Source organism: Trichechus manatus, unplaced genomic scaffold (assembly GCF_000243295.1).
Source record: "Trichechus manatus latirostris isolate Lorelei unplaced genomic scaffold, TriManLat1.0 scaffold00047, whole genome shotgun sequence".
Classification (NCBI taxonomy): Eukaryota; Metazoa; Chordata; class Mammalia; order Sirenia; family Trichechidae; genus Trichechus; species Trichechus manatus.
In genome coordinates, this window is record NW_004443983.1 from 9,315,485 (window position 1) to 9,338,093 (window position 22,609).

Genomic DNA, 22,609 nt, shown 5'->3' on the forward strand with positions numbered 1-22,609 from the left:
GCCTTTGCATAGTCAATAAAACACAGGTAAACATCTTTCTGGTATTCTCTGCTTTCAGCCAGGATCCATCTGACATCAGCAATGCTATCCCTGGTTCCACACCCTCTTCTGAATCTGGCCTGAATTTCTGGCAGTTCCTTGTCGATATACTGCTGCAGCCACTTTTGAATGATCTTCAGCAAAATTTCACTTGCATGTGATGTTAATGATATTGTTAGATAATTTCTGCATTCAGCTGTATCACCTTTCTTGGGAACAGGCATAAACACAGATCTCTTCCAGTCGGTTGGCCAGTAGCTGTCTTCCAAATTTCTTGGCATAGACAAGTGAGCCCTTGCAGCACTGCATCCATTTGTTGAAACATCTCAACTGATATTCTGTCAATTTCTGAAGACTTGTTTTTCGCCAGTGCCTTCAGTGCAACTTGGACTTCTTCCTTCAGTACCGTTGGTTCCTGATCATATGCTACCTCCTGAAATGGTTGAACGTCGACCAATTCTTTTTGGTATAATGACTCTGTGTATTCCTTCCATCTTCTTTTGAAGCTTCCTGTGTCATTTAATATTTTCCCCTTAGAATACTTCACTATTGCAACTCAAGGTCTGAATTTTTTCTTCACTTTTTTCGGCTTGAGAAATGCCGAGTGTGTTTTTCCATTTTGGTTTTCTATCTCCAGCTCTTTGCACATGTCATTATAATACTTTACTTTGTCTTCTTGAGCCGCCCTTTTAAGTCTTCTGTTCAGTTCTTTTACTTCATCATTTCTTCCTTTTGCTTTAGCTACTCAATGTTCAAGGGCAAGTTTTAGAGTCTCTTCTGACATTCATTTTGGTCTTTTCTTTCTTTCCTGTCTTTTTAATGACCTCTTGGTTTCTTCATGTATGATGTCTTGATGTCACTGAACAGCTCGTCTGGTCTTCCGTCTTTAGTGTTCAAGGCATCAAATCTATTCTTGAGATGGTCTCTAAATTCAGGTGGGATATACTCAAGGTCGTACTTTGGCTCTCATGGACTTGTTCCAATTTTCTTCAATTTCAACTTGACCTTGCATATGAGCAACTGATGATCTGTTCTGCAGCTGGCCCCTGGCCTAGTTCTGACTGATGATATTGAGCTTTTCCATCATCTGTTTCCACAGATGTAATGGATTTGAATCCTGTGTATTCTGTCTGGCGAGGTCCATGTGTGTAGTCGCTGTTTATGTTGGTGAAAAAAGGTATTTGCAATGAAGAAGTCGTTGGTCTTGCAAAATTCTATCATGCAATCTCCAGCATCGTTTCTATCACCGAGGCCACGTTTTCCAACTACTGACCCTTCTTCTTTGTTTCCAACTTTTGCATTCCAAACACCAGGAATTATCAATGTATCCTGACTGCATGTTTCATCAATTTCAGACTGCAGAAGCTGATAACAATCTTCGATTTCTTCATCTTTGGCCTTAGTGGTTGGTGCGTAAATCTGAATAACAGTTGTATTAACTGGACTTCCCTGTAGGCGTATGGATATTATCCTATCATTGACAGCGTTGTACTTCAGGATAGGTCTTGAAATGTTCTTTTTGACAATAAATGCAACGTCATTCCTCTTCAAGTTGTCATTCCCGGCACAGGAGATCATATGACTGTCGGATTCAAAATGGCCAATACCAGTCAATTTCAGCTCATTAATTCCTAGGATATCGGTGTTCCATTTCATTACTGACGATTTCCAATTTTCCTACAGTCATACTTCATACATTCCACACTCCGATTATTAACAGATGTTTGCAGATGTTTCTTCTCATTTTGAGTCATGCCACATCAGCAAATGAAGGTTCTGAAAGCTTGACTCCATCTACGCCATTAAGGTTGACTCTACTTTGAGGAGGCAGCTCTTCCCCAGTGGTCTTCTGAGTGCCTTCCAACCTGGGGGGCTCATCTTCCGGCACTGTATCAGACAATATTCTGCTGCTATTCATAAGGTTTTCACTGGCTAATTCTTTTCAGAAGTAGACTGCCGGGTCCTTCTTCATAGTCTGTCTTAGTCTGGAGGCTCAGCTGAAACCTGTCCACCATGGGTGACCCTGCTGATATCTGAATACCAGTGGCATAGCTTCCAGCAACATGCAAGCCCCCACGGTACGACAAACTGACAGCCTTGTGTGCCTAGCCCCAGTAAATAGCCAGCTACTGTATTTTCTTTAATCAGGACATTAAATGAATGTAACAACCTAGGAGCAGGTTTAGACACAACTTAGTGACGATTCAGTCAGAGAAAGGGTTAAGAAGCAGGGAGAAAATGCTTTCAATAATCCAGATGTGACTGAATTATACTGTGACTGAAGTAAAGGTGGTATATTTGAAAGCACCCAGAGGTAACAAGAAAAACTGCAAGAGTTTAGAGGAATGAAGTAAATTGCAACTGGCCCAGGGGTGAAAGTTGAAGGTGAGGAAACAGAAATATGCTCTCCATGAAATTATATGTAGTGGACCAAGAGTTATATTTCAAAGAAGCTTTACAATTAGAGGAGTTTCAATAAGGTGAGTGATCAAAAAGTATCCAATACAGGTAAAGGTAGAAGAACCAAAGTAAATCTTTAAATCTAGATTTTGTGACCTAGGAGAAAGTTGTGTCAGAAGCAAAATTAGGAGGGACTGAAGAGAGTATAGTCAGTTAAGAAACAGAGCAAGTGACTTGCTCAGGGCTTTGGTTATAACAGGAAAAAGAAAACACTGCAGTAGTTCGAAGAAGCAACAGAGAATTTATTTTTCATCTTCAAAGTATCGGGCTTATTACAGACAGTTGGAACATAAAAAAGAACGATGCAACCACAAAAAGACAAACAACCCACTCAAAAAATGGGCAAAAGACTTAACAGAAAGAGGATATTCTAATGGCCAATAAGCATATGAGAAGATGCTCAATCTTACTAGTCATCAGGGACACACAAATCAAAAACACAAAGAGATGCCACCTCACCCTCATTAGAATGGTAATGATAAAAAAAGGAAAACAAGTGTTGGCAAGGTTGTGGAGAAACCGGAACCCTCATCCATTGCTGGTGAGAATGTAAAATGGTACAGCCACTGTGGGAAACATTTTGGCAGTTCCTCAAAAAGCTGAACATAGAACTACTATATGACCTAGCTAGTCCACTCCTTGGCATATACCCAAGAGACCTGAAAGCAGTGACACTGGATAGAAACATTTACACCAATGTTCACTGCAGCACTTTTCACAATAGCCAAAAGGTGGAAACAACCAAAATGTCCATCAACAGATAAATGGATAAACAAAATGTGGTATACACACATAATGGAATATTACTCAGCCATAAAGAGAAATGAAGTCCTGATGCAAGCCACAACACAGATGAACCTTGAAAACATCATGCTGAGCAAAATAAGTCAGTTGCAAAAGGACAAATGCTGTATGACCTCGCTTATATGAAATAAACAAATACACAGAAACCAAAGATTACCAGTGGTTACCAGGGGTGGAAGGAACAGGGAAAGGGGCAGTTTATGCTTAGGGGACACGAAGTTTATGTTAGTGGTGGTAGAATGATTTGGAAAAGGATCCCAAGAATGAGTACACAACTTGAAGAATGTAATCAATGTCACTGAATTGTACATGTAGAAATTATTGAGATGGTGTATGTTTTATCATTTATATGCTCACCAAAAAAAAAAAGAACGATCCAGGAGAGAAGATGAAGGAGAAAAGTAAGAGACTATCAGCTTTGAATAAACAGCAAAGCTTGGGACACAGAGTACAGGTGAAGGAAAGGTTCTCTTCTATCTGTAGAAGAATAAGAGCCAGATGAATGAAGATAGAGTGGTACAATACATGGAAACATGAGAAGTAGTTCTGATTCTCTTGATCATTAGTAGTGAACGAAGTTGAGAAAGAATAGATGAAAAAGTAAAAAAGAATGTTTATGACTGCTCTACTGAATGTAGAAAAAGAAGGAACAAATAAATTCTAATATTGCTTAACCAGAAGCAGGCCCAAATCAGAACCGGCTATTACAAACTTTTCAAGGGCTGGTTTTTCTAAGACTGGGCTTGCATTAAAAGTTTATAGATGAATTTAAGGAGAAATGATCTTTAAAATACTACTCTTCCAGGGGCAAAACTACAGACAGTGAAAAGATCAGTGATTGCTGGGGACTCAAGGGAAGAGAAGGAGGGATTAACAGGTGGAGCACAGGACATTTTTAGGGCAGTGAAACTATTCTGTATGACACTGTAATGGTGGACACATGGCATTATGAGTTTGTCAAAACCCATCAGACTGTACCACATGAAGAGTGAATCCTAATGTAATTATTATGGACTTTAACTAATAATAAAGCACTAACACTGGTTCATAAATTGTAACAAACGTATCACACAAATGCAAGGTATGAATAATAGGAGAAAAAGTGTGCCTGGGAGGTGCTGTGGGGAAAGGTGGTATATGGGAACTCTGTACTTTCTGTACAATTTTCCGTAAACCTAAAACTGTGAGAGTTCCAGGTGCTCCACATCCTTGCTGACACTTGGTCAATATTTTAAATTTTAACCAATACAATATCTTTAATGGTATCTCATTGTAGTTTTAATTTGCATTTCCCTGATGACTATTAATGTTGAGTATTTTTTTTAACGTGCTTATTGGCCACTCATATATATCTTCTTCACTGAAATTTCAGTACAAATCTTCTGCCTAGTCACTAGTGGTCTAAAGTTACCTTTACATAAGCCCTAAGTATATTTGAATATTCTCTTCATAACTAGCCACTTTGTTGAATACATTTTTCATTTGTAATAATTTTTTGGTTGATTTTCTTGGGTTTTATATGTATAAAATAACATAATTTGCCAAAAATACACAAATAAATAGACATACGTACAAAAACAAAATCCTCTGCTTTCTCCAAAAAGTTCTGGGAAATAAACAACATAGGTTGCGAGGCCAGGAGGACTGGTAGGGTGAAAGAAGTCCAGACTAGTTAAGCAGACTTTTTTGGTCCCTTTTAGATTTCAAGTTTATTTATTTTTAAAATTAGCTTAGTTTCTGAAGTACATATCCCACCTGAAGATATTTCCTTCTGTAAACAAATTATTATTTGGGGGATTCCTCACTCTTGGGTCTGATCACTTGATAAGCTAGCCATCAAAATTTGAGGTCTTTGGGGGACTGAGATGTGGAAAGCATAGAGGTAACACAGCAAGGATTCTCAACTAGGGGTGATTCTGTCCCTTTTCCCTGTGGGGAATATTTGGCAATATCTGGAGATATTTTTGATTGTCACAACTTGCAAGGGGGAGGATGTACTGCAGCTAATGGATAGAGGCCAGGGATGCTGCTAAACATTCTACAATGCACAGTTCAGGCCCCACAAAAAAGAATTAACTGGTCTAAAATGTCAATGGTGCTGAGATTGATAAACCCTGATTTAAACTAAGCCATCATGTACAGTCTTTTCCACCTTAATATTTTAGCAGTTTAGAGCCCTCAAAGACTAAAGGCTAGTGAGATGAGTAGGTAAGACATTATGAAATCTCAGGGGTGGGAGAGGGCAGCAAAAAAGTAGTCAAACATGAAATCTGTATCACAGTACCTTTTTAACTTCCAAAGCACATTCCATCAATGCTTTCACGCTTCCAACTTCACGCAATGTCTTTTTACTATTTACATCTGCTCGCCAAGATAAATTTCTCAAAACGCTTGCAATAACCTGCAAATGAATCAATTTTAGAATAACTGATATAAAAATCATTCACATCAGTTGCTTTTTTGTATTTAATGCTAGAGGTAAAAGTAGAAATCTAGCAATAAAGAAATTTCTCTCAAATGCTAAGGTGGTGCCAAAACAGAATTCCTACAACATAAATATTTTCCTTTATTCTGGTGTTAATGTAACCATATTCAAACATGAGATACTAACTACTGAGTCACAGCTTAAATTAATCTAAATCAGAACATTAACTTGCTAAAAACTGAAATACTAAGTAGTACCTGCTGCAAGTCTTCACTTTCAGATTTCAGCTGAGCCACAAGTGCTCTCATGCAGCCTTTCATAGAGCACAGAGTAGCCTGTAGAATTAAATACAGAGCAGAGGGTCATCAGAGAGGCAACCTGAAGCTGTGTTTTGTTATTGTTTCAAGTGTAGTTTTAATTGTTTCATTTAATCACAACTAATATTTTACCCACAAAAGATACAGAACCAGATCACATAAATGAAAGACAAATACCCTCCTAACTCTTTACTATCTGTTCTCCCCTTACCAAACTGGAAAATAAAGTGAACAAATAAGAATTACAAGCAAAAGGCTTTAAAGGCAGGCCTCTTATTTGAATGGAACCAGTATGTATGTAACACCTGCCCTGGTCAGCAGGATTTTCCATTTTTTGCTCTCATTCCAAAGAACAGTGTTTTTAACACAACTACATAAGACAAATTCATTACTTTGTTCCCTCTTTAGATGTGTTTTTGCCTTTGCTTAGGCATAAGACAACTGAACGAGTAAGACTATGCAGTGGGATGTGAAGTACAGGTTTTTATTAGTCAGTGCTTAATGGAGAGAGTGATGAAAAGGAAATCAGTGAAAAGTAGTTTGTAGGAAAGTAAATTAACTCATACCTGAGATATTTTAAGAAATGGATTTTATAAAAACATACCTTGTTGGCTACATCTCCAAAAGTTAAGTTTGTCAAAGCCATTCCAGCGTATCGTCTTAATGTAATACTGTAGTGGTCATTAGTAAGCCCATACATTTCGCAGTCCACTTGCAATAATTCTGCAATGGCCTGTAGGCCCCCTAATTTAAAAAGGGCAAGAGGAAAAAAAAACAATAATCTAAAATAAAACAAACTAGTACCAAGGTGGTAACTTCAATATTAGGAAAAAAAAAAAAAACAACTCAAAGAATGAGAATATATGGTTTAAATTATTTAAATTTAGAATTAAAAGCCATATAAACTATTATAAAGGACTTCCGTATAAGGTATTTATTAAGTACAACTGACAACTATTCCATTTTCTGCCAGTTTCTCCACCCTCCAGCCTCCATACACTGTATTCTGCCAATGATGGAAAAGGCTATTTTCTTAGGTGAATGCTAGGTTTTCCTGAAAATAAGCAGAAAATGATAAACTTGTTTTAATTATTAGGACTTTACACTCTTCATCGTCACACACTGTAGTCTTATTACTTTAATATTCTTTATCTGCCAAATAATTACCTTAAGGAATACTGCAACTTTCAAATGAAACTGTGCACAAAGCTTTTTTTTTAAGAAAAAAAAATTATCTATTCAATTTATTACTGTGTTAAAAAACTAATTATGATTTTAAAAAATGTTTATTTATCTTTGATACTAATATCAAATACCAGCTGTACTAGGATTTAGTACTTTCTTTCTGTCAATCATACCCCTGATTAACACCACTGGGTATGTTCAACAATGCCCACAGTGATCAACACTAAAAAGGTAAGAAGGAAAATGAAGGGAAAGAGACATAAGGAAGGGGAAAAAAATAAAAGCAAAGCAAAATGAAGAAATGAGCAAAAAGAAAAATGCACAGGGAGGCTATTCAAAATACTGAATCATCATGGAAATAGGGCTATTGTTTTGTCACAGAGAAGCGGCTTAGACAGAAAAAAATAAAAGAGAATGAATATTAAATAAACAGAAAATTTCTGGACACTGGAAGTCTAAACAGTCAAGTCATTAATCGGAAAGAGAACCAGTGCATTTAATATTTTTATAAATGATCTGGAAGGGTCAGTATGCAGAGGAATCAGCAAGTTTGTAAATGAGACAAAGTTCTATTTTGGGCAAGAATTCCAGCCAAGGGATTGAACTATAGCAAGATTTTTGCAAGGCTATGTGACTAGCAGAAATTTTTAACAGAGTTTGAATGTAGATAAATGAAAATTAATTTGGATAAGAAAAATCCAAACCATGTTTTGGGAAGACATTCACCCATCTACCCATCCATATATAGTCAGTGGATAAAATATAGTCACTGTCTTTAAGAGGCTTACAGATTAGAGCAAAGGTAAGTAATTTACCGTATTTTTACACAAATAACACTAGTCTTCTATGTTTGTTTGCAACTGTGCCCTCCCGTGAGATATTTTCCTAACTGCAGCTATGCCAATTTTTTTACTTGCTGCGTTAAAAAAAATTAGCATAGCATACTTATGAAAATACCTCACTGGGGAGGGCGTGGCTGGTAAACAAACATAGAAAGTATGTGTTATCTGCCTAAAAATACGGTAAGTGTGATGGACTGTGGAGATGCACAGGGCCAGATAACAGGGGAACTTACACCAGTCTGAGGGATCAGGAAAAGGGGTGAGGAAACAGCATTTGAGACTAAAAAGATAAATGAGTATCTAAGGGGGACAGGGCAGGAACGACAAGCATTCTAGGCAGAGGAAACAGCATGTGCAAGGGCTGAAGGTGCACAACGTATCTGAATATACACAGCAACAAGGAGAGGATCACAAGACGAGGCTACAGAAATAGGTAGGGGACAGATCAGGCAAGACCTTATATGCCACATGATGGATTTTAGGCAGGGGAAGGAATAACCAGATGTGATTCTAAATAGATTCTATGGTTGCAGAGTGCAGAATGGAACATGACTGGAAATGGACAGCCAAGTAGCTAAAGTACTGCAGAACAGGACGGAGGATGGTGGCTTGGACTGAGGATGAAAATAAGTGATTTGAGATATATTTTAAGAAGCAGAATTAAAGCACTGTTACTTGATGTGGGGGATAAAGATGGAGTCAGGGATGACTTCCAAAATTCTGGCTTGAGCAACTGGGTTGATTGGGAAGCCATTTTCTGAGAAAAGAAACCCTGGAAGATAGAGAAATACAGGGATGGGAGAGGTAACAAATTCAGTCTGTGAAGGTTGAATCAGAAGTGTCTGAAGAGCTATCTAAGTAAAGATGTCAGATAAGCAGTTTGATAATGTCTAAAACTCAGGAGAATTTGAAAAATACTGTAACTGAAGCTCTGGGAGTAGACGATACTGCCTAGCAAGAGAGGGAGAAGAGAGTCTAGAGCAGAGTTTTAACAAATTCCATCATTTAATAATTGGATGACAGAGAAGAGCCAGTAAAAGAATTGAGAATCTTGATTCAGGAAATTGACCTGGGAGTCACTGCAGACCTAATGAACTGGTGAGATCTAATGTACTGATAAGACTACCAAAATGTCAAGCACTATAAAGCAGAGTATCAATACCAAAATAGGACATACTATGCTTTGTACCTGTATAAAACCTACACATGCCTGGTGTAGCAATATTTGGGATACTTTCTTAAGAAAGGTAAAAATGCATCTAAACAGGTCCCAGGAAGGCACTGAATGATCAAAGAGTTGAATACTACTGTTTGGATAAACTAAATACTTTAAGACTTGATTCTGAAAACAAAGATTACAGAAGAATATGGTGGATGTCTACAAGATCATGAAGAACATGGCTAAAGATAAAAAGAACATTCAATAAAAATTTTATCCGATACAGATAAAAAGAGGGAGCCCTTTAAGATTTCAGGCAAATAAGGAAAGAGTTCAGTGAATTTTAAGGCAAAGAATGTAATTCATAGGTTAAAACTATAAATGGATTCACAAAAATGTGACGCAAATTTGTGTTTGACAGAATAAAAAACAAGTTGTCCTAAGAAAAATTAGGATGTTTCCAGGTAACCCAAAGATGATGAGCATGTCCTTCCACATCTTTCTTGATGTCTATGTTAGAAAACAGTGATCTAGATGGAACAAGTATTATTTAATATGGCATCTCATAATTTTACAGATAGTAGAGGACTAAGTGCCTCAAGTGACGCTTAACAGAACCCTTGAGATTCTTATCAAAAAAGATAATAAAGAGATGACACTTAATTTTAAAAAGTGTTATTATTTTTGTTTTACTTGGTTTAAATAGTCACCATTAGGATACAATGTCTCATTCTAACATAATTAGGGGCCCAACATCAATATTCTATACCTTGGTGTTTCACAAAATTTCCTCATCTTAAGAATCACTTGGGCCACTTGTTAAATATGATTCCCAGGACTCTCTCCTGGAGATTCTGCTTTACTAAGCCTGTTACAGAGCCACAGAATTTACATGGTTTGACAAGTGTCTCTGGTGATGATTATGATCTGGTTTAGGAAACACTAATGTAGAATACACCATGAGTTCCTTGAAAGCCAGAACCATGTCTTAATCATTTTTATATCTAGTGTCTAGCACAGTTTTCAGGACAGAGTTGGGAATGAATAAATACAAATCATGGATATTATAGTCTAAAGCTTGCAATACTAGTAAGTGTAAACTTAAGTGACTCTGATAGTTATGTAATATTTATATGTGTACAAATAATAGATCCAGCTGAGTGGGCTTAGGAATTTCCCTTCACCCATTTGGGACTTCTTTCCTCCTTATTCCTTGCTGTCAGATACCTTGTACTATCTTATACTGTCTCCCCCCAAAATGCAAACCTTGATCCTCCCTTTGCCCCAGTGCAAATTCGGAGGCTAGGCATGAGAAGGTGATCCCCCTTGGCTATGTCCCCAGCAGTCACACCCCCAGAGGCCCCATCCTGCTCCTCACCTGAAAGCCCCTGCCCTAGCTCCTGTGATGAAATGCCCCGGGTAGCCTTCCTACCTGAAGAAGGAAGAGGAACAAATACTGAGTCTAGGTTTTACTTTCAAATTCAGATGATTATTGTGTCAGTCCTAGTCTACAGTCCATTGGAACACAGGGATATTATATAAAAACCTTTGTGGTATCTTAAAATTGGATTAATTTTCTTATTCATTCATTATATTTATCTCCTTCCCATTATTACTAGCATTAAAAAAAAAAACTTAAAACAAGTTTTAGAAATGCTGGGATCCTACTGAGGAGGGGAAAACTTGTAAGATTATGCTCAGTTACACAGAAGGCTGGAGGAGGAAAGAGAATCAAGTGGGCCAATTACTAAGGTTTGCGGGAAGAAAAGGATGGCTGAAGGGCAGGCCTGAAAGCACAAAGCACACAGCCTCCCAAAGTGATGGCTCTGAAGGAGACAACACTCATTTTTGGCTATTTGAGTTTTCTGTTTAAATGAATCTCATGACTTTACTGCTTTAAGATAAATGATGAATGACAACGATGAGGTGGTAGGAACACAAAGCGGGGCTGGAATCTAATGTCACATAAACAGCACAAAAAGCAAGGGCACAGCTACACCAAGACGGAAATTCGGTGTATGCTTCTTGCTTGTGGCATGACTAGAGATCCTGTTCATGTGAGATGGCTCATCAGCATGATACAATTTATAAATACCACATGTGCAAAATGAAACTAGAAATCAAAGAAAAACTGTCATATGAAAAATGGGGTACATAAATTCGGGTTATATAAGGTTTTGAGTGTGTGACAGACATGTACCTAAAAGAGTAATCCTTTCAATATTAATGGAATGTTTCTGATTTAAATTAACCATAACATTTTTCCATATTAACTAGTTTCAAAGTTACCAAGCTGCTCATCATGAAAATCCAGTAAAGTACTAATAATCATGAAGATAAATCTCAACAATAAGAGAATCTTAATAGTAATTCCTCTTGGTGTTAATCAGAAGCTACTAAGTTCTACAAAAAATGAAGGCACTCTACATTTCAAAATAAATCAAATTACCTTCCCTGTCAACTGTCACAGAGGCTCTACCTTGGCAATGGGGACAAGGAGTGGCCCATATAATTTTTTCAATCTTTGGCTAAGACTTTGAAAATCCAAGTTAGTTTACAACAGGGTAGCAGTTTCTCTGATTCAGGATCCTTTCTTCTCTGGAAACCATGGTCCCATCATTTGCTACAAGGAGGAAGCGGCTGGTAATATAAGTTAGTGGCCTTATATTCCAGTTTATTAATGATTAAAAATCTTCATTTATTATACTGAATTTGTACCATGATTTAAAAATCAACCAGTATTCTCTTACAGCATTAAGAAACACTTCTGTCTTACCAAGTTCATTCATTGCATGTCTATGCTCCTCATCAAATGAAAGTTTCATTAAAACACACACAGCAGGACAGATCTGATGCTCAACAGGAGCTGGCACTGAAAAATAAAATTGACATAAATCATAATGCCTTATTATCTCAAAAGCAATGATGTTAATATACTTTAAAAATATACAGGTGTCACTAATACGTCCCTAATGCATAGTTATCTAGTGGATCAAAAACTATTTGTTGAATGAATGAATAAATACTACAAAGCATGAGAAAATAAGAGTTTTTTGTTGGTTCTATAAAAATGTTTAGCATTCATTTGCTCTTGACCAAGTCTGTTAGAACAAGTCACTTGCAGGTTTATGCTATGACTTAAATAACTAATAATTTAAAATTATGTTGACTAAATGGATTGACACGGTGGCTGTGACAACGGACTCAAGCATAATAACAATTGTGAGGATGGCGCAGGACCAGGCAGTGTTTCGTTCTGTTGTACATACTGTTGCTATGAGTCAGAACTGACTCGGTGGCACCTAACAACAACAATAATAAATGAAAGAATAAAAAACATTTTGGTACAAAACTGGTAAGCTTTGTTTACACTTTCTATTTAAACTATTGTCGTGTGTGGCGTAACAGCACGTGGCTGTGTACAAATGTGATACGTAGTAGAGAAAGTTTACTACACAGATACTAAATAGTCAGCAAAAATTTAAAGAAAAAGGTGTCCAATAAAATGTACCTCCACATATAATACTGTGCACAGGGTTTCAAACCTCAGTATTTGAAATAATTTATAAAAAAAGTCTATTTTTCAGCAACAATATGAATTTATTCTGTTTACTATCTGAGAACCGGTATCAAGAGTACAAAATTGGGTCATTATATTATTGTGGAGAGTAAAAGAAAATCCAGAAGGGCAGTATCCTCCTAGTAAAGTACCTTATTAGTTCTCTTCATCCCTGGGACATTTTTGTAAAATTTCCAATAACCAAGGATTATGACTTCTTCACTGTCTCAGCTTTTAAAAATTTTTTTATATTTTAAATAAATTCACCTTTATATCTAAGCTTAAAAAAACCCAGACATTTTGCTACAGCTTCATAAATCATACTGGCACCATCGCCCCCTCCTCCTGCTCCTCACATCAACAGGATGACTCTATGTGTGTCTATCTCTGAATTCCCCTAGAATGCCAATGAAATTTCAAGGTAAAATAAAGGAAAATGTTAATTAAGTCCACTGCTAGATTGAAAGTACTGGTCTATAAACTCAATCTGCATGGCCGAGTTCTTCTCGGGGGGGAAAGGAAGGCCTTACCTTAAATACTTACTGCTTTTGGCTCTTCACTACAGGAATGAAGTAAGTTATGTTCCCAGGGGTCTCAGTTCTCCTGTTCCCTGCTCCTGAGGGAGAGGGGCTGGTGGCCAAGGGTTTTTCCCTAAGCAAAGAGCTGGGTGGCTGATCATCCCCAGCAACTGGGGTCCATCGCCTGGAGCAGGATGGTGCAGCAGGAAGAGCACTAGGCTAAGAGTCAGGAGATCTGGTCTCTCTTCCTAGCTCCACCACTTACTAGCTGTGAGGCCATGAATAAATCTTTCAGCCTCTCTGAACCTCAGTTCTTTCATCTGTAAAATGGAAATGATAATACCTTCCCTTCCTACTTCACAAGGCTGTTGTGAGGATCAAATAACATACCAGATATAACACAGCTCTGTGCCTACTAAGTAGAATGATATACAAGTGTAAAAAATTACGGTTTGGTCACTAATAGCTGATCTATAAGCTATTACGGGAAGTCACTTTTCTGACGTTCTTCATCTAAAAAATGAAGGAGATAGGCAACATAATTGCTCAAGTTCTCCCTAGCTCTACTGTTATGGTTCCAGAAGTCACCTTTGATCTTTGTTCCTTTTTTTGGCTGCTTAGTGGTGTACACAACATTTTCCTTTACTAAATTTTTCCAGGAGAATTTAGCCATAACTTTAAACTCCAGGTGGCAGTGGAGCTAGTTAATATGATTTGCTCCTCCTATTTATAAAGACAACATACTAACTAAAAAAGTTTTTTTTTCCAAAAGATTTTATATTTGTTTTGTAACATGCACTATGATGTACACTACAGAAAACATACTTGGATTTTTGTCCTGGTCCATGCCTTGTTCATGGGCTTCCTGCCACTCCCAACAGGTTTCACAGTAAGCTCGTATCTGTTCCAAAAGATGAAGGACTCGGATTTCACGCCTGCCTCTCTTGTCATCAGGCTGTGAGTGAATGATGTTGTGGAGTGCTGCACTGGCCCTTGCCCGAGCCTCTTTACTGCCCCGGGAATTTCCCAACAATACAGAGTCTTTGTCATTGCCATGTAAAAGCTGGATGAGGAGAGGAAGACATCCAGACTGTCGCATGGATATACAGCTGTCTTGGGAGCTAGACATAGCTAGCAAAGTTCGTGACATATCATCCTTATCATGAGTACCAAGCATTGACAACAATGAATACACCATTTCCACCTGTGGGCCAAATGAGTTTAGAAACAAAATTATCACTTTAATATCCAAAAGCTAAAACTAATGAAGTGATGAATGGGATATTTATTGTAACTCATTAAAAAAAAAAAAACCAAACTTTCCAAGATGAAATAATGTGAGTTATTTCAAAATCCATATAATTATCACCAATTTGCTTATGTGAGTAAATAGCATATGGATAGTATACAGTGTTGAAAGAGAAAGTAGGTTCTTGCATACTTAAATTGTTGCTTGTCTGGATCAGTTAGTGATCATTCATTGATTATAATGACTGATTAGTGACATTCAACTGATTGCATGCACACATACACACACACAGTGAGGAATGTGCTTTATCTAAGTTCTTTACACAATTTATAATTTTATTTTACTTCTTTTAATCTACAACTATAATCAATAAATAGAGAACACTTTTGTAACAATTACTAAGTGCTAGTTTTCAGCAATCGTCAAATCTTATCAAATTATAATGTCAAAATTATATACCTTCTCCCTTATATATGTGTAAAAATATTTTGCCATAAAAAGACAAATGCCTTGATTATACACGGAGTTTGACAAAGGCTGGATTCATATTCAATTTAGGGATTTTCTTAGAAGCAGATGAGAAATAGGAAGCAGCAACTAGTTATTGTGGATTGTGACCAGCTCATTTCAAAGCTCAAGTATAGGCAATTATGTAACGAACACATCATCATCTCTACAAATCAGTGGTTCTCAACTGGGAGTGATATTGCCCCCTACAACACATCTGATAATATCTGGAGACATTTTTGGTTGTCATAACTGAGGGGTAGGGGATGCTATTGGCATCTAGTGGGTAGAGGCCAGGGATGCTGCTAAACATCCTACACTGCCCTCGACAGCCCCCTACAAGAGGTAACCAGCCAATAGTGCAAATTCTGCTCTAAATGTGCACATATACTTGTAGATATGAAAGTTTTAGGAAGGCAGTATAAGACTGTGGAAAAATGGACCTTCATAGACCTGGGTTCCATGTCTGGCTCCACCACTTACAAGCTAGCTCTGTGACACTGGCAACTTATTTCTCTGAGCCTCAATTTTCTGTTACAAAATAGAAGAATTACCTACCCAACAGGATTTTTTGTGACGATTAAATGACTTAATACATGTATAGGGCAGTAGCTGGCATTTTAAAAAAATGTAGCTCCTAATATCATCATGCATAACTTCAAAAGGTGATGATATTATTGTAATTGCTAGTTTTCATACAACAGTACTGTTGAATATTAGAGATATTGTTTATAGTAAAAATTACATATTGACGTTGGATAAATCTGGGGCTGAATGCCAGTTTAATTACATAATAGCTGCTTGAACTTTTCTTGCTTCAGTTTTCTCATTTAAAAAAGAAGGATAAGCATACCTCACAGGGTTTTTGAGAGGATCAGAGGTAATATACATAAAATTACTAGCACAGTGCTTGGCATACAAGAGGTCCCAAGTAGTAGCCATTGTGAGTTATTAAAAGGATCAAGTTTCATACTGACAATATCATTGAGTACTCCAAATCTCATTTCTTAAATCAACTAATTATTTCAGTAATGTTTTCCCTAAGAGCCATTATATTATATAAAGATTATACAGAGTATGCTATGAAAACAACAGAATTATCTAGATTTAACTGAAAATATATTGTTTAGTAATATTATAATTTCATCTTAGTCAATTATAATATTAAAGGCTCTAGCTTTTAAACAATAATAAAATAATTATTTTCTTTTCAAACGTATTATTCCCAAGTCCTGCTAACAGGTATAATACCCTAGGAAAGCTCACTTATCAGCACTGGATAACATTCAATTTCAACAATTTTTTCAACCATTTCAATAAATAATTATTAAACATTTATTACGTGCAGGCACTGTGCTAGATGCTACAAAAAATTAAAAAAAAAAAAAGTCCCTGTTCTCAAAAAGAAAGTTTCATGCAAACTGTTAGTGATTCAAAGAGGTAAGTGGATTGCATGTGAAGGTTAGAGGATTTTCCGGACAAGAAAATGTTTTGTAGAGAAAAAAAGCCCAAGAGTTTCGAAGGCTGACAAGGATTCTGACAGCCATTGCGGAGTAGAAAGTGGAGGTGTGTGCCACCAAGGCAAGGTGTGGAGGCAGAAAACCACAGGGAGTGTTCGGGAAGCAGCAAGTAAGCCAGTTTAGCTGGAGCTTAGGATACTTGTAGAGAAATGGATGATAAAGCTGGAATAGTATAAAAAACTAGCTAGATCTGGCACTTTTTATATTTTCATTTCCCCTTTGTTTATGTATCTTTATAAAAAAGGTGTCATTTTTTTAGCAGACAGTAGTGATGAAATCAGAATACTCCTCTAGTTGAATTTAAAATGGGTATGAAGAATGTTTTAGTAAAGTATTCATAGTATTCGCAACCTGGGTTTGTAATCTTCTGTTACCTTGGTTCCCAGATGACTTGTCAGCCTTCGAGGAGCAGAGTGTGTGCTACTAGAACTCAAAACACTGGCCGTCTCATGGTCCATTCGTGCAGCCGAACCCTAGAAATTAAAAAATTGTAGATAGCGTAATTTAGATTATAGATAAATATAGATACCTTCATGTTAAGTTACTCCAAATGAACTGTCTTTAGGATAAACAGTTAAATACACCATTAGAGGTATGAACATTCTACCCAAAACCAAAACCAACTGCCGCTGAGTTGATTCCGACTCATAGTGACTCTGTAGGACAGAGTAGAACTACCCCATAGGGTTTCCAAGGCTGTAAATCTTTATGGAAGCAGACTGTCACATTTTTCTCCTGAGGAGTGGCTGGTGGGTTCGCATCGCTGACCTTTCAGTTGGCAGCTGCACCATCAGGGCTCCTCGTGAATATTATAACTGTTCAAAATGAATATTTTAACCTACAAATTTATTAAGTAGATTTTAGAGAAAAACTAAAGAAAAGGACATTTGTTGCAAAAGACCATTTAAACTAGAGTGTGAAATAATCAAACATTGAAGAAATTCCAGAAGTAAAACTTTTTCACGGATGAAAAGACATGAAACCACATTCAGTTAAATATAAGTGGCTGATAAAAAGTGACGAACGAACGTCCAAATTTTGAAATGCTCCAAATTCCCAGAAAATAAGAGTGAATTTGGCACAGTTCAAGTCTTCAAAGAATTCACAGTATAGAGAGGGCTGCTTGAAACTTTCATTGAAGACAGACATGAAAAAATAAGTAATTGCAGTGTGATGTGCTAAGCACCACTGCAGAAGAAAATATAAAATACTGAGGGAAAACACGAAGAAGCAACTACCTGCTTAGGGATACTTAAAACAAAAAACAAAACAAAACAAAATACAAAAACCTTTTGCCATTGAGTTAATTCTGACTCCTAGCGACCTTATAGGTCAGGGTAGAACTGCCCTATAGGATTTCCAAGAAGCAGCTGGTGGATTTGAACTGCTGACTTTTGGTTAGTAGCCATCGTACCTAACCACTGCATCATCAGGGCTCCAGGGATACTAAAGGCTGCATAAAATAAATAACATTTAAGATAGGCCTTGAATTTTGGAGTAGGAGACTGCTGCAAGGGCCTGTGCTAAGGTATAAAATTGGAGAACTTGAAGTGTTCTAGCTTAAGGTGGACAGAACACAAGTGTATGGTGGGAGAAAAAGGCTGGGTTAAATCATGAAGTCATGAAGTGTCTCATGGGTCATATTAAAGGTGTTGCCTTTAAGCTGTTGGTGCTGTGAAGACACTGGACTTTAGGCAGGAAAATGGCAGGACCAGAATGTCTTTTAAGTAGAGTATGGAGGACAGGATGAAGAGGTCAAGGGTGGGAAATCAGGGAGAGGGTCTTTTTAATAGTTCAGGTGAGTGGTTCTGAGGGCACAAACTAATAAGGTAATAAGAACAGGGAGACAGTGATGCCCGTGAAAGACATTTAGGAGACTGAACATGAGAAAAGAGAAGTTGGGGGTAAAGGACAACTTGTAAATGGCAAGTTTGGATAAATGAATATACAATGGTGGCATTAACAGATACAGGAAACCCAGGAAGAGAGGATGGCTTTCAGTGTAGGAACTGAGCTCACCTTTGTATATACTGACATCCAGTAAGAACGCTCAATGGGTATATGAAAACAGGATGCAACTCTGGCTAAAAATGGGGGCTGGGAACTATCAAAATATAGGCCATAGCTAAAGCTATTCATTAATGATTAAGAATAATGATTATAAAAACATTATTCAAGTAGACACCAATATTGGTAGATACTCTGTCGCAATTCTCAATCTTTCAACATGAAAAGCTAGAATATAAATTCCTTGAAGACAGAATCTTTATTCTGGTCAGTGTGGTATTCTAAGTACCAACGGTAGTCTTAGGCTCATAGTAGGTACCTAAACAATATTTCTTGAATTAAGAATGAATGACGAGCTAGTAGTACAATCTATAAGAACATCAGGACAGGGGATACCATTGCTAGTTGTAATTGTCTTTCAGATACAGAAGCTCTGGCTAATTGAAAAGGGGTGTAGAGGGCGCGGCAAAAAAAAACTATGATGGGAGGACTGTGAGTGGGCACCCCCTACTCTGGAGGGTACAGAGTTAGAATGAAGTTAGGATCTCTGAATGTACCCCATTTCCTTAAATTTTGGAACCAAGAGGCCTTGTAATTTTGTGTTGTGTGTAAAACTGACTTGGTGACACATTAGAAACTTCCCTGTTAGTCAGGAATCTCAACTATTCACCTGCTGTTTCTCTGTTAGACAACATAGAAAATTAGTAACAATGCATTCCTTAGTGATTAAACAGGATTCTGATAGGTAATAATTAAATGCTCTTACAGAGATTTCTAAATTTGCTATAAAAAGTCCTTAAATATGTCATATTCCAAAGATCATTTTTAAGAAGTCTGCTTGGAACTTTCACAGAAGTCACGTAAAAGGCCAAGGTTAGGTTTCCCTAACTAGTCTACAAAAGCCTATTTAGACCATTATTCACAGTAACATTTTTAAAATTATATTTGTCAAAACTCATTCAACTCTATACTTAAAATAGATGCATTTTATTGCACGTTAATCTTCTTCAATAATGTTGATTTTTTAAAATCCCAATTTGAAAGATCTTTTTCCCACGTAGGGTAATCTAGGGTTGGATGAATGCAGTTGGATGGAGAATATTATACAGAGTCCCAGAGTGGCTTACATTTTCAGTCTCTACTCCTTTTGTGGGTCTGGAGTCCTTATGTTGTTTAGTTCTCTGTAGAGACTTCTCAATTTGAATTAGCTAGTTGGCACTCCTCAGAGGAGGGAGAAGGGGCAGCAAGGAAAAGACTCATCCTGCATCTCTAGCTACTGCCACCACCTTCTGTGTGCTTCTAGAAGGGTCTTTAAATCCACAGCCAATCAAACAACAAATATTTACTGAGCTCCTGCTACTTTCCAGGCACTATGCTAGTCACATGGAGCCCTGGTAGTGCAGTGGTTAAGCGTTAGGCTGCTAACTAAAAGAGTGGGAGTTCAAATCCACCAGTTGCTCCCTGGAAACCCTATGGGGCAGTTGGACTCCGTCCTATGGGGTTGCTATGAGTTAGAATTGACTCAATGGCAACAGGATGCTAGTCACTAGGGATATAAGTGAGTAAGACAGTTCTCCCCTCAGTGCACAGAGAGTCTAGACTGGGAGGTCAACATGTAAACACAGAGTGCTAACTGCTTTGACAGAGGCTGGGTGAACCCACACAAAGGGCACATAACTCAGTCTGTGGAGTACAGGGAAGGTTCCTTGCAAAAAGTGACATCTAATTTCGGATTTCAACTATGAGGAGGAGATTAGCCAATAAAAATAGAGGGGAATTGGCCATAGAGTAGCCCAGGCAGAGGCAGAAGCATAGGCAAAGTCAGAAAGAACATGAGTGTGTGTGAGGGTGCGGTGGGGGGAGCAGGGGTGTGCTCTAAATAAATCTGGAACATAAACCTGGAGATAAGGAGCTCAGTCTGGGATGTGGTATGATTAATTCTCTCAGAACTTAAAGACCTGTTAAATCAGTCATGTTGCACATCACTTGAATCGGCCTTGCTTGTTGTCCAAAGATATAAGTACTCTTTACCATCCCTGACTCTCAGCCGCAAACTGTGTGAGACTATTTCCCGCTGTTCCCCTTCCTATCCAAACTTCCTTATGGAATCCAGGTTCCATGCTTCAAAAATATCCATACATCCTCAACTTTTCACTTAATGCTCCTTCTACTTCCCGGCCTTAAATGAAACTTAGCTCTCATAGGACACCATTTCCCCTTGTAGCCCTCTCTCTCACATCCCGCATACCTCAGATTCAGGAGGTGCCATAAGTCTCTGTTTTCCTCACTCTTCAATACCACTTGAAAACATTATTTCTCCATCTTCCTGTAACAGCCCAATTTTCTTTCTGCTATAATCACTTTTACCCTGTCCTCAGCATAATCATCTCCCAATTACTCTCCTTCAACCATTGAATATTTTGGCACAAGGGTCACTGACTTCCTTTACACTTCAACTCCTACCATTATTCTGGGTAACTTCAACATCCATGCACATGACCTATCCAAAACCTTGGCCACTCAATTCTCTGACATCACCTCCAAGGATATTTTTCTCCTCTACTCCATTTCAGCCATTAACATCATGGGCATATCATGCACCATTTCTATTACCCCAAAATACATCAACTCTGAAATAATGCATTTAGTTATCTTGCTCTAACTATGATTGCCTATTCTAGCAAAAAACGAAAACAAAAAACCAAAACCTGTTGCTGTCAAGTCGATTCCGACTCACAGCGGCCCTGTAGGACAGAGCAGAACTGCCCCATAGGATTTCCAAGGAGCAGCTGGTGGATTCGAACTGCTGTCCTTTTGGCTAGCAGCCGAGCTCTTAACCACTGTGCCACCAGGGCCCTATTTTTTTTTTTTTTTTTTAGCAATGTCCTTTAACTTTCCCCAAGCCACTGCTTCTCTGAAATGACTGAACATTCAGTGCATGGATCTCTCTACATATTCCAGCTTGGACTTCTTATGTTCCATGACTTCCATAATTCTCTTGCTAGTTTTTCAATGCTTTGCCTGGAGCACTCTACCTGTTCTTCCACTCTACCTTCCTGGAAACATTACAACCATCCAAAAACAAAAACAAAAAAAACCCCAAACCCACTGCAGTCAAGTTGATTCCAACTCATAGTAACCCTACAGGACAGAGCAGAACTGCCCCCTAGGATGTCAAGACTGTAAATCTTTACAGGAGCAGACTGCCACATCTTTCTCCCTCAGAGCAGCTAGTGGGTTCAAAATGCTGACCTCTCAGTTAGCAGCTAAGTGCTTAATCACTGCACCCCCAGGGCTCCTTTCAACCACAGGTGTATGCAATTGTCTGTTTCCGCTACATACTAACATGAACTGCTGAGCAGCATGTGAGAAAATCATGCAACTCTGCTAGATGCCACTCCTATCCATTTATTGTCACCAATACACCCGGGCCATCGGTAGCACCTGAAATTCTTGTGTTTTCCTAGTCAGTTCTCCTTTCTTTCCTTACGGTACCTATTTTAGACATACCTCATTTTGTACAAAACTCTGGCTCTTCTTCCCTTATTGCAAATAATTTCACCTTCTAATTTACATAAAAATAGCAGCCATCAGGCAAAGCCACCTCAACTTCTTGCTACCAGACCAATAAAATTATCTGCACCCAAATCTATCTTCTGTTGTTACGTTAGAGGCACCCTTCTCCTATTTAAGGCCCATTCCTTCACCTGTGCTCTGGATTCTTTCCCTCCCCATTTCTCTTTGTTCTTCTGGATCTTCAAACTTTTTCTCTACTGGTTCCTTCCTATCAGCATTCAAACATGCTCAAATCTCTTATAACTTAAAAAATAGAAATAATCTCCAAATTTTCTTTCAAACCTGTACTCTATGTCAATTAATGACCTCTCCTGGGCAACTCACACCAGACTTTCTGAGAGTTAGATAAAATTACTCTCTTCAACTTTCTAACCTACTATTTAAGCCTAAACTCACTCCATTGTTATATGGTAGGGAAGAAAGAAAATGAAATTGCTCTTAC

The 22,609-nt window shown here is 37.8% G+C and overlaps 1 protein-coding gene across 6 annotated transcripts in view; it reads right to left on the bottom strand.

The window, feature by feature from the left end:
- APC (APC regulator of WNT signaling pathway) overlaps positions 1-22,609 on the bottom strand; it is a 152,217-nt gene that overhangs the window by 11,921 nt on the left and 117,687 nt on the right. For 3 of the 6 annotated variants that reach the window (XM_023731971.1, XM_023731972.1, XM_023731974.1), the window contains 7 exons: positions 16,959-17,057; positions 14,134-14,512; positions 12,008-12,103; positions 10,610-10,663; positions 6,650-6,789; positions 5,986-6,063; positions 5,588-5,704 (listed from right to left, as the gene is read on the bottom strand). In XM_023731971.1, coding sequence (XP_023587739.1) covers positions 5,588-5,704; positions 5,986-6,063; positions 6,650-6,789; positions 10,610-10,663; positions 12,008-12,103; positions 14,134-14,512; positions 16,959-17,057 — 963 coding nt within the window. The remainder of the gene's footprint in view (positions 1-5,587; positions 5,705-5,985; positions 6,064-6,649; positions 6,790-10,609; positions 10,664-12,007; positions 12,104-14,133; positions 14,513-16,958; positions 17,058-22,609) is intronic. The other 3 variants (XM_023731975.1, XM_023731973.1, XM_023731976.1) reach the window with 3 other exon arrangements.